Source organism: Amphiura filiformis, chromosome 17, assembly GCF_039555335.1.
Source record: "Amphiura filiformis chromosome 17, Afil_fr2py, whole genome shotgun sequence".
Classification (NCBI taxonomy): domain Eukaryota; kingdom Metazoa; phylum Echinodermata; class Ophiuroidea; order Amphilepidida; family Amphiuridae; genus Amphiura; species Amphiura filiformis.
The window spans coordinates 38,251,149-38,264,828 of NC_092644.1; the positions used below are offsets into that span (position 1 = coordinate 38,251,149).

At 38.3% G+C, this 13,680-nt stretch overlaps 1 protein-coding gene across 1 annotated transcript; it reads left to right on the forward strand.

Moving 5' to 3' along the window:
- Positions 1–7,069: 7,069 nt before the first annotated feature.
- On the forward strand, positions 7,070–7,942 carry LOC140137199 (uncharacterized). Its single transcript, XM_072158851.1, has one exon. The coding sequence runs from the start codon at positions 7,070–7,072 to the stop codon at positions 7,940–7,942; it is 873 nt and encodes a 290-aa protein (XP_072014952.1).
- Positions 7,943–13,680: the final 5,738 nt, after the last annotated feature.

A 13,680-nucleotide genomic window follows, 5' to 3' on the forward strand; every position in this document is an offset into this window, starting at 1 on the left:
GTAACGCTTGCAGAAAAGTACAAACTTTGAACGAAACTATCGACATAGCTCCTGGGCATAGCTCGCACTTATTGAAACGGAAAAAAAAACACCTGAACAGATAAATTCGTTTTGCTTAAGTTATAACAAATCTTTTACTTTGTAAATATTGATTGTTAAATATATATTTATTATTAAAATATTTATTCGTAATTTTGAGATTTTACTGGGGAAAAGAGAGTTCCGACGGGGGATTCTCACAGCCACCCCCTCCCCGTGGCGCCGCCACTGCCCTGTATGCCTTACTTATGCATTATTCAAGTATTTCCCCACCCCCGCGTCACAGTGATTAGGCCAAACAAAAAAGGTTCGTCTCAAAGTTCACGAGTGGTTTGAAAACAAATGCGAAATGCGATTTTTTTTTATTCCCTACTTGGTATTTTTATGGTATTTTGAAAAAAAAGTCTGATGAAAAACTAAAAAAATTTTTTTTGAAATAAAAACAATTTATGCATTTTTTTTTTCAAATTTCGCGATTTTACAAATGCGCGCGCAAGCTTTGAGACGAACCTTTTTTGTTTGGCCTTAAGCTATTATAGCCTATGAACATAATAAAAAACCCGACCCATTTGTAATGCTGGTTTCATACTTTCCTGCAGCTTGCCGCTTTGAAGACGATTTTGTTTCGTATTCGCACCAGAAACGTTAGCGGTTACCAGTGACAGGCCGATATATCGATCACTCTACCGAATATGAAAAGCGGCAGATCGCTTGGACGGAGCAGCGCCGCTCTGACCTATTATGAGAACAGGAAACGATTTGGGGCGGTGCTGAGCGGCAACATAGTAATGCTGCTGCCGCTTCGCTTGCAGAAAAGTACAAGCAGTGTGAGTCATCCTAGGGGTGTGTGTGTGTGTGGGGGGGGGGGGACAATCATGATTGGGGCACCGGGCCTGATGGGGAGGGGGAGCCATTTTCCGGCAATTTTCCTATGGGTACATTTTCAAAACGATTTGAGGCACGCCCCACCACCTCCGTGCCCCTATGACGCTACGCTACTTATAGTAAGAGGTGAAAATCCGGTTAGTGACACACATGTACCCACCCTTTTATACACATTACCTCCCTCATGGTATTTTTTTAAAGGCGGATGGGTCCGACCCGTCCGATGGGAGGCAACCGTCACTCAGAAGACCCGATACTGAGAAGGCCCACTATCCAGAAAAACCGTCAAATTCTGTATAGCGGGCTTGTTTTCATTTCAAATGACCCGCTACCCAGAAAACCCGCTAATCAGAAAACCCGTTAATTAGAATATTTTCTGAGTAGCGGGTATTTTTCTGAGTAGCGGGCCTTCTGATTTACGGGCCCTTTGCACACCCTCAATTCAGACAACCCGCCACTCAGAAAAACCAGTTCTCAGAAGTTAGGATTAGGGGTTAAGGTTAAAACAGCCCACTTGTCAGAAGTCTGAATAGTGGGCATTCTGAGTAGCGGGTCTTTTAACGGATACAGCCCGCGAGCCAGAATAATCGCTATTCAGAAGGCACGCTAGTCAGAAAATTCTGACTAGCGGGCCTTCAGAATGCGCGTCATCAGTATAACTCCAGTGAATTTATGATATTGTTCGTAACTTTGTGCATGTAATCTATTGTTAGCTAATTTGAAACAAGACGGTTCTCGAACCACGAGTCTCACCTGCTTTCGCGACCGCCTGATTGCGCGATAACTTTTGGTAGACGTAAATGAACCGGCAACAATCTGTGGTGATTTGACCACGAATGACCCCAAAATGACCTTGACATTTTTTCCTTGCTCCGGTGGTCGTTCTTACCAAATTTCACGATTTGATGACCATGAATGACCCGAAAATGACCTTGAAAATTTGAGTCGATTGGACCAATTTTGAACTTTGATCTTTAAAACCTTAACTTTAACCTTTGGGGTCATTAATGTATGTAACATGTTTAGAATGTCATAAGGAGTATTCCTGTTGAATTTGAGCTCGATTGGACCAATTTTGAAATTTGACCTTTGATCCTTAAACTTTGACCTTTAGGGTCATAAATATTTTAAACATGTTTTGAATGCCGTAAGGATCATTCCTGTTGCATTTGAACTCGATTAGACCAATTTTAAAATGTGACCTTTGACCCCTTAACTTTGACCTTTGGGGTCATTAATGTTTGTAATATGTTTAGAGTGCCGGTCATAAATATTTTAAACATGTTTAGAATGTAGCAAGGATAATTCCTGTTGAATTTGAGCTCGATTGGACCAATTTTAAAATTTGACCTTTGACCCCAAAACTTTGTCCTTTGGAATATATATTAAAATATTTTTAACATGTTAAGAATGTTGTAAGAATCATTTCTGTTAAATTTGAGCGCTATACGCTGGCGAAGTGACGTAATAATCAGATTAACTACCATGGCAATAGGTGAAAACATTTTTTGAATATACCACGCTGCACTGTTCACGCGGTACCTCTGCATATCGGGCTGATCACTCGCACCTGTAAGATTAGTATCTTTGAAAACACCAGTATTGTATTCAAATCATTCAGGTGATGAGTGCAACCCGCTTGCGCGATATATTCAAAATTGTTTTCACCTATTGCTATGGTAGTTAATCCGATTTATTAGGTCACTTTTGACGCATATTGACCCCTAAACTTTGACCTTTGGGGTCATAAATGTTTTGAACATGTTTTGAATGTTGTAAGGATCATTTCATTTGAATTTGAGCTCGATTGGACAACTTTAACCTCGGATGACCATGAATGACCCCAACATGACTTTGGCATTCTTTGTCTCACTTAGTTAGTCATTCCCACCAAATTTCATGAACCTGCGACAATCTATGCCGATTTGATCCCGGATAACACCCGAATGAACCTAAATTGACCTTGATTTTTTTGGGCTAATTTCGGTGGTTGCTTCCATCAAATTTCATGAACTTGCGACAAGCTCTTGGGAATAAAGAACCTTGTAAATTCGGAGAAACGAGCCTTCAAACTAATGAACCTTCGGAATAACGGTCCTTCGGAAGAGCGATCCGTCCCCAAATTTATATCCTACAATTTGACTAGCCTTTCTGAAAGCGCCGTTGGTTATTTTCCCACAAAAATATTATACCAGTAAAAATACCCAGTAGTTTAAATAGCGCTGCCGCGACAGGGAGCCGGCCAACGGGTGTCGACTCGCACTCGTCGCTTCGCGACTCGCTGTCGCAGTCCCCACTGGGATAGTGAGTCGTCTTTGACAAAGACTACAATTTGACACAGATTTGAAATCCCTTGCTTAGTTCAGGTTTGTTGATGACACCTTCGTCGACGCGTCGTCTGGCGAGCGACATAGCGAATCCTCTCAACAATCAACACAAGTGCATTCAGTTCATCATGGAGATTGAGGAGGTAGGTCGCCGCCTTTCTTTGAAGTGCAAATATCTGACACTAGCTTGAGTTTCTCCATACCAAAAACCCACTCACACTGATCAATACCTTCATTTCACATCTAGTCACCATATGTCTGCAAAGAACAGTGTTGTCAATACGCTTGTTCAGAGTACTGACTCTGTGTGATAATGAACGTCGAAAAGATGAACTCAAACACATAAAAAATCGTTAAACAAGAATGGCTATCCCTCAAACCTCATACAGAAGGTAGTCAAGAAACAGACAGGAGAACAATCAGAAGACACGTGGTGGACGACGAACTCAAAGGTTTTTGACTTTATGCCACATGTCAAAGGTGTATCGGTTTCTAAACATACTACTCTAGGTCGGCCAAATTAAGAGACATCCTAAGGCACCCGAAAGATTCTCTGCCCAAGGATCGTGCACCATATGTGTATTGTATTGTGGTGAGCAATACATAGGTCAAACCAAACGACCATTAAAGGTCAGAATATCTGAACACTAAAGAGCTACAAAACAAAAGAAAGAAGAGTGCTCGGCATTAGCCGAACATGCTTGCAAAGAACATGAAGAAGGCCATGGACCTTTGTGGGATGAAAACACCATACTAGCACAAGTTTCCCACTTGGGGAGCGTTAGAGATAATGAAACTTCTACCATCAATAGAAATAACATCAGTCGTATGCGGCGCTCTCTATTTTCAAACAACCAATCACTAAGCCACCAATCTCTATACCACGTCCGCAATGAAGTGATATGTACGTTCATCGCGCATCCACTCGTTATACCCAAGCTACCCCAGCATCTAATACATTAACTAGCAAACCAGGGGTCGAGCAAACGCAATGACCCAGCTCCGCAAGCGGAGCGAACCTAAAGAAGAAGAAGACACTCGTTAATGGGTCAGTCCATGCCAAAACAGACTGAGTGTACACCCACCCTCTTGGATTTTGCTCTCCTTTGGCTCAGGGGTACCTTTCATGGATCCCTAGGTGAGCTGAGGTCACAAGAAAAAATTTCAATTTCCATTTTGTTTGCGAATGGCAGGCCGTCAAAGTTTGGCGATCTTGACCAAAATTGGGAATTTAAGTGGGCTAAATGACAAAGTGCTCTCTCTTTGATGGGCATTTTCTTCTTAATTGAATCAGTTGTGACCCTCTTGTTGAATGTGGTCACTCACTGGCTGTGTCTGAAATGCCTAATGCCAAAAAATATTGATTTTTGAATTTCGTTGGGATATTTGATTTTGAAGCACCCATCATAATGTCACAGTGCACTTATAGGTCCTAATTATGTTCAGAATGGATTAACCATATACGAATGTCTATGAGAAATTCAAAAAAAAAGAGAAATTTCTAGACCCCCTACAGAATTGTAGGGCCCCCTAGAGTGGTTCAGCCACAAATGGCGCTTAAAATTGGCAAATTTTGACCCTAGTAACTTTAGGTGTACACCAGATATGAGTTTCTAGTCTTTTGCATCTGAAAGAACGCAGTCTAACGTTACTAGGAACATAAGATTTGTTTTGTATTTTTTGTGTTTTGATACTAAGTTGACGCTTTCAAAAATACCAATGTCAAATGATCATCTGACGTCAGTCGATGTTCACCGACGACCTCATAAGCAAGGGGCAGCCTATTTATTCAACAATCATTTTTTTATTTAGATTTTTTAGGCTTTGGAATACTTTGGGAAAACTTTATACATATAAATAAGTTTATTAGCATGGATCACTTCCAAGACTTTTTGTAGTCTTCTAGGGGGTTAAAACCCTCAGAATCTCACATCAAAAAAATGACCTCCTCCTTTCCTCATGTTCCTCGAGCACTGTTAGTAAGGACCGAAAACTACTAACAATGCTAATTTTACATTGAAAAAAACCTCCCTCCTACAATCCTCTGGACGAGAACCAAAACATTAATTTTATACGGCCTTTAGGTTTAAAGGTGCCAGGTGCATTGATATGATTTGTTGACCATCGATATTGCACTGAGCTGTGTAATTATGTCTGTAGTGCCAAAAAGTAAGTACGTGTAAATATATTCTAGCTAATAATATCATAATCACCACAAAATGTAAATATAATAATTATTGACGTCAGGTATATTTCTAGTTAAGTTTAAGTTCAAACGAATGTTTGATGATGTAAACTCGATATGTGGACCTTGCCAAGGGCAGACCCAATTTCATTTTATATATAGGCGGGTATATATGTTTTCCACAATACCCGGCCACAATACTACTTACTAGCCAATGCCGATCAGATTTTGTTCAAGATCTACCCGTGTATAGGTCTATGCCTTTACACATGGTTTAGAAAACTTTCTAGTGGAATAGTGGCTTAGAAATTACTTCAGTGCAATGGTTATGCATGAATGGTTATGCATGGAAGTTATTTTTATTGTTTGTTGAGCTTATACCTTTGAATTTTGACAACTGACCGCTCCTGCTATTTACTATTTTAAAAATAGGAAGATGTGACACTTTATACATAAAAAATTAACAAATACAGTCTAACGGTACTAACATGCCTATTTCCAGTGAAATAGTAATTCTATTTTACCGTAAATAAGCGTCAAGTTTACGGGAATGTGGCATAAAGTAACGGTAATATTTTACAGTGTCCCAAAAGTCCCGATACCATTTTGAACCGTCATATCTTTCACAAGGATTGGCCAAGGGGAAATAAAATATTTGGAAAGAGTAAATCTATGCAATTATTTAGATATCAAACATAAAACGTTTTCCTTCCCTATAACAACATACAAGACCAATCAAAACTAGGCCCTACACCTCAAATGCAACATGTCAATGCTAGTAAGAAAATGTGTGTTTCTCATTGAAAATTGTGAAATTGATTTTCAAACTTCTCTCTTACTTGTGAATTTTCGACAAAAAATATTATCATATAGTTGATGATGATAGATAAAAATTTAACTTTTAATCTTCAGCATATGCCTAGACTTTGGAACACTTTTCACTGTAAACATTTAACAATATGAAAACAACCGATTGGTTTCATTGGACTTACAGTCACTCTAAGAAGAACGACATGACACTCATCAGCTCATGTTCAATGTTGGCCTCCCAGTCTCCTCGTCCACTGCGAATTATTGAGAGATAAGTCCAGGTCAAGGGTTATTTTAACGAGTGCCTCCTGGCGCGTTCGTGCAGTGAGATTAAAAAATCCGTGCAGTGACAATTAAAAATCCGTGCTTAAAATATGGAATATTCACTTCACTTCATCAACATTTCAGCATCCCTTTTCTTGCGTATTGGAACAGTTTGGGATCCGCTACCTTCGGAGCATGGAAGGGGAAAAGAAAAGGTGGACAAACAAAAAAATGGTTTATAGGAGAAAAAAGAGAAGATAAAAAAGCAAAAGAGAAGAGAAACGTTAAAATGCATGTAGGTATAAATGAGAATCTGAAAAGCATGATATGTCATCGATTCGATATCGCAACGAAGTTGGATAAATCATACATAATGCATTTTCCATCAGAATTTAAAACAAATCTTTTCTGTATAACCAAATTACAGGTTCTGTTAAAAATCACAGACAATTTACAAATGTTTGATATAATTTGTTGCTTACTTGTTTGTTTTACCAAATATATTTTTCCTCTTACATTTTTGTCAGTGAATTCAACACCGGAGTCATCTCAATCAGTGATGTCACACAAACAGACTAAAGTCGTTCTCTGGTCCACGCCAAGATCGTTATCAACTGTTCTTATGAAATGTCTCAGCTTTGTTCCAAATTCTGCATTATGGTTCGAACCTTATATGGGGGCTATGTATTATGGTCCTGAAGCCACCTGTACGCCATCGTCTTCACCAAGACTATGGAAAGGACATCCGGGCAAGGACCAGGAGACACTAGCAAGACAAATTCAGTTACCTGAAGATGTGGGGTACGATGTGTCAAAAAGCACTTACAAGTGGTGTCAAGAGCAATTGGAAGCTGAATATCCAGGAAAGAGTGTTGTTTTTGTGAAGGAGATAAGTTGTGCGATATCAATGAGATTCGATGCAATCCCACGTGGTTACAAGCATTCATTTCTGATTAGAAATCCACTTAAAGTTCTCCCATCTTGGAAAAAGTCGCATTACTTGTATGAAATGGATGGCCCGTACGAAGATTACAAAATAAAGGATTCAAAAATTCCTACGCCAGGATATTTCTTTAAAGAATCTTATGACCTTTATCAACACATCGTGGAAAACTATGACGCCAACCCAATTGTCATAGATGCGGATGATTTATTGATGAATCCTGATCATGTCCTTAAAGCTTATTGTCATTCAATGGATATACCATACACTGATAACTTGCTACATTGGGATTCGAGTGATGACGTCATCTTGCAACTTCATCAGTTGGAATCTTTTACAAATCTGGACATTGCGGCTAATAGTTCGAAATTCCTGAAACCATCCAAGGGACCGTCTCGAGAGGACCTATCCGAAGATGACCGTCGTTGTGTAGATTTCTGTATGCCGTATTATGAAAAGTTGTATGAGAAACGATTGATATGGGGCTAACTAAGAAAGTTTTGTATTATCTTCTAAATAAAGACAAAATAAAACTTGATTGGCAACTTTAGAAATCTAAAGAAAATGTTATCTAATGTAGGTAGCAGGATAAAGAAAGTCCGCACTTACATGACTTATGCAACCCATCCTACACCAAAACCTGATCTTGTAACGACAATTATATTGAAAAGGTCGTCGTGTGCAGAATCGTGTTAGCTCCAATTTGATACCAAATTTTCTACCAAACACTTTATACCAGTATATGAAATTTGGTGCATTTGTAAAAGTTGCAAATTGCAAACGGACCACGCGGACCTGTAGAGATGAATGGCAGAGCGCGAGAAAAAAATTGACATTTTGACCTTAAAGTGGGCGAAAAGGCTTTACAAGCATCTCTATTTCATATGTTAAGCACGGATTTTTAATTGTCACTGCACGGATTTTTAATCTCACTGTACAAACGTGACAGGAGGCACATCAAAATAGCCCTTGATAGTGGATGAAGTAGTGAGCTGTCAGTAGATGGATGAAGTAGTGAGCTATCACCACCATTAGATACTTAGTAGTGGATGAAGTAGTGAGCTATCACCAGTAAGAGTAGTATACCATTTTTAATGTTATGTTTATGTTGAATTTGCTAGTGTAGTGCTGTTTATAAGAAATTAAGAGAAAAGAAAAATTAGGTGAGTTAATTTGTTCCTATATAGTTAGTCTTATTTCTATCAGTGGGATTTTGTAAGTATAGTTTTTATAGTTTAATCCTTGTTTTAATTGATTTAATTATACCCGCAGTAATCCAATATTTACATTGTTGTCTTTTTGTTTTTTTTACATTTGTTTATTTTTTCCTAACTTTAGGGCAGTGTTTATCATATATTTTAGAGAATTTATTAATGAAGATATCGTAGGATTTTTCAGCAGATGAATTATTTTGGACTTCGTCCCAATCAGTTTGACTAAGCTCACAGCTGAATGATGCGATAGTGGTTTTAGTTATTTTCCTTTTAATATAATGCAGCTGTCACTTTTATGGTTTATGTTGATTTTATTACTATTTATTATATGAAAAACGGGAAAGTGATCAGTGATATAATTAAATAGAATTCCTGGGGTTATTTTGGAATTCAAAACATTATGTTTCTATTAGGGACGCTTTCCTTGTAGTTATACGAGTTGGGTAAAATGAGGATGAATAGAGCATGTTAAGGAAATCGTTTGAGATTTTGTGAGAGGATGTGTTTAGCAGATTAATATTAAAATCACCACAGATAAAAGAAGGTAAATTTTCCCTAGTGATTAGGTTGATAGTGGTTGACAGATTGTTGATAAATGGCTGAGGACTTCTGTTAGGGGCCCTATAGACTAAGCCAATGATAGACTTTTTGGGTTGACTATCGACTTCAATGAAAATAGACTCATAGTCTTCACTGGGTGATAGGTTTAAATTGTTTCGGATCTTGAAGTTCAAATTATCGGCTATAAATAATGCTACCCCACCCCCTCTCTTATGACGTCTGTCATAATGAGTGATTTTGTAGCCATCAGTGTTAATAAGAGCAGGCAGGGTATTATCATTGTTTAGCCATGATTCACTGATGCAATAATGCAAAATTTATGATTTAGTGTTTTTAAATAATCAGTTATACTATTTAGGTTTTTATTTAAACTGCGGGAATTAAAGCAAATTAAGACTAGAGTTCGATAGCTGTTTAGTATGATCATTAAACGAGTCACTACAGTAATAATTGCACGTATCGTTGTTGTTCAAGTATTTACTTCATAATTTTTGTTATGTTCATTATCCTTATCATTATTGTCATTTAAGCTAAAAGGATTTATGCTTAGGTTTTGAAGATCTATAAAAGATATAGTTTGAATGTTATTTATTTGGTTAATTTCATGCATGAATTCATCATCATCAATAATATGATTAAAGGGTAGATTCAATTCTATACAATGTTTACAGTAATATGGTTTAGGGATGAGAGTATTAGTCTCATCAGAGCTAACATCCAAGCAGAAAGCAAGCAACCAACCAGTAGATAGCGGATGAAGTAGCACCCAAGCAACCAACCAGTAGACAGTGGATGAAGTAGTAATCTACGTAGATACTGGATGAAGTAGTGAGCTATCAGCAGTAGATACTGGATGAAGTAGTGAGCTATCAGCAGTAGATAGTGGATGAAGTAGTGAGCTATGACCAGTAGATAGTGGATGAAGTTGTAAGCTATCAGCAGTAGATAGTGGATGAAGTAGTGAGCTATCAGCAGTAGATACTGGATGAAGTAGTGAGCTATCAGCAGTAGATACTGGATGAAGTAGTGAGCTATTAGCAGTAGATAGTGGATGAAGTAGTGAGCTATGACCAGTAGATAGTGGATGAAGTTGTAAGCTATCAGCAGTAGATATTGGATGAAGTAGTGAGCTATCAGCAGTAGATACTGGATGAAGTAGTGAGCTATCAGCAGTAGATACTGGATGAAGTAGTGAGCTATCAGCAGTAGATACTGGATGAAGTAGTGAGCTATCAGCAGTAGATAGTGGATGAAGTAGTGAGCTATGACCAGTAGATAGTGGATGAAGTTGTAAGCTATCAGCAGTATATAGTGGATGAAGTAGTGAGCTATTAGCAGTAGATACTGGATGAAGTAGTGAGCTATCAGCAGTAGATACTGGATGAAGTAGTGAGCTATCAGCAGTAGATAGTGGATGAAGTAGTGAGCTATGACCAGTAGATAGTGGATGAAGTGTAAGCTATCAGCAGTAGATAGTGGATGAAGTAGTGAGCTATCAGCAGTAGATACTGGATGAAGTAGTGAGCTATCAGCAGTAGATACTGGATGAAGTAGTGAGCTATCAGCAGTAGATAGTGGATGAAGTAGTGAGCTATGACCAGTAGATAGTGGATGAAGTTGTAAGCTATCAGCAGTAGATAGTGGATGAAGTAGTGAGCTATCAGCAGTAGATACTGGATGAAGTAGTGAGCTATCAGCAGTAAATAGTGGATGAAGTAGTGAGCTATGACCAGTAGATAGTGGATGAAGTTGGAAGCTATCAGCAGTAGATAGTGGATGTAGTAGTGAGCTATCAGCAGTAGATACTGGATGAAGTAGTGAGCTATCAGCAGTAGATAGTGGATGAAGTAGTGAGCTATCAGCAGTAGATAGTGGAGGAAGTAATGAGCTATCACCAAAAACAGTCGAAGTAGTGAGCTATCAACAGTAGATAATTGATGAAGTAATCTGCTATTAGCAGTAGATAGTGGATGAAGTAGTGAGCTATCACCAAAAATAGTTGAAGTAGTGAGCTATCAGCCGCAGATAGTGGATGAAGTATAGTGAGCTATCACCAAAAACAGTTAAGTAGTGAGCTAGCAGGCCTAGTAATAGTGGATGAAGTAATGAGCTATCACCAAAAATAGTTGAAGTAGTGAGCTATCAACAGTAGATAGTTGATGAAGTAATGTGCTATCAGCAGCAGATAGTGGATGAAGTATAGTGAGCTATCACCATCAGCAGTAGATAATTGATGAAGTAATCTGCTATCAGCAGCAGATAGTGGATGAAGTAGTGAGCTATCAGCAGTAGATAGTGGATGAAGTAGTGAGCTATCGGCAGGATGAAGTAATGAGCTTTATCACCAAAAATAGTTGAAGTAGTGAGCTATCAACAGTAGATAGTTGATGAAGTAATGTGCTATCAGCAGCAGATAGTGGATGAAGTATATAATAGTGAGCTATCACCACCAGCAGATAGTGGATGAAGTAGTGAGCTATCGGTAGTAATAGTGGATGAAGTAGTGAGCTATCACCAAAAATAGTAGTATCAGCAGTAGATAGTTGATGAAGTAATGTGCTATCAGCAGCAGATAGTTGAAGTAGTGTGCTATCAGCAGTAGATCATACGTCGTATAATATTCTGACTTTCACTAAAATGCATTATATTCAGTGAAATCTTATATGCAAGTCTGCAAATGCATAATAATATGTGACCGTCCACCACGAAACGCTCGTAAAGTCTGCCCCTGGTCAATTTTGTTTTCTTCCGTGTTTAGAAAAAATATATCATAAGCTTTACAATGATATATCATTTGACTTCAAATGATATCAAGAAGCGGTGTTATGGTTTGTTTAACTTTGCTCCTTTAGCAAAAGGTACACTATTACGATGCTACATTATTTCTCCTTTTCCACATTGCTGGTATTAAATATCGAATGGTCATAATTGGCGGTCACTTCAAATCATCCCCAAGTCAACGAGGTTCAGGAATGTCCTCTCATTGTTAATTGTTGGTTAACCAACCACTTGAACAGGATTTAGCCGAAGCAAACAAACACTAGAGCTATTTACGAATTCTATATATAAGTAGAAGCTTATTATCCTCTTCAACAATAAGATTGGTTTAAAAGGTGTTTGACTGGCACTAGTAAAATGAGAAACATGTTGCACCAACTTGAGATACATATGAATACAACCTTTATGCACATTTTAAATATCTTGGTTCCATGATGGGCTCTAGCACCGGTGACCTCTCCCGACGGAAGGCGCTTGCTTGGTATGCATTTTGGAAACTGGAGCATCTGTGGAGAAGTCCAACAATCACTGTTGCAACCAAAGTCAAGCTTTTTAACACCACTTGTGTTACAGTATTGCTCTATGGCTGTGAGTCCTGGGTGATATCTACTGATATGGAAAATAGGATCAACGCTTTTGGTACATCATGTTACAGGATAATGCTGAACATCAAGCGCACCGACCATGTTAGTAACGAAAGGGTCTATACCATCACCAACACTGTGCCTCTTATCAACTCTGTCAGATCACGACAACTACGATTCCTGGGACATATCCTGAGGATGCAGGAAGATGAACCATGCAGAAGATATGCTCTCTACACCCCATTACATGGTAAAAGAAGACCTGGAAGGCAAAGAACATCCTACTTGTCTTATGTGCAAAAACTGTTGGGGATTTCGACAACTTTCTACTGCCAGATGCCATTGCCACTTTGGCTTCAGATCGTAGTACATGGAGAAACTTTGTAGTCGCCTGCTTCGCAGCCGAATGAAATGAAAATGAATGAATGAAATGCACATTTTGCACTGCAACTCAGAATACAATTTGCCGACTTTACGAGCGGTTTGTGGTGGACGGTCACTTATGTGCGTTTTAAGACTTGTGTAAATTACACTGCAATATAAGCTATTGTGGAAGTGTACACTGTATAGTGCAGGAAATAGTGCACATTTGTGATTATTTGCCATGAAACAATTGTCAATGAGCACTACATTTGCAAATCTTTGTAATAATTATGTGAAACAATTTGCTTCATTAAAGCCAAAGGAGGCATTTTTGAAAATGGAGCTACTATAATTATTACATTATACACATATGCTGAAAACAAAGGTTTAACATACTTGGTTCTAAATCTCTGGAGTTTTGGCATGTCTATTTTTCTATGTATTTTATTGTTTTTATTGATTGATTACACTTCATTACAGGTACAAACAGGTGAAATTATTGCACAAAAAAATATTGAAATATATATAAAAATATAAGTGTTTGTTTTTAAAGCATACTGGAAGACCAAGCGAATCGGCTGGGATAAACAGGTGTAAATTCACCTCTAGAACCACCGACCTGTCCCACCTAGGAAAACCTAAATAAAATATGAAAAAATTAAGGCCAAATAAAAAAAATAAACATGTTTCACGTCCCCTCCCGCTTCCTTTTTTGAGGTTTCTTCAA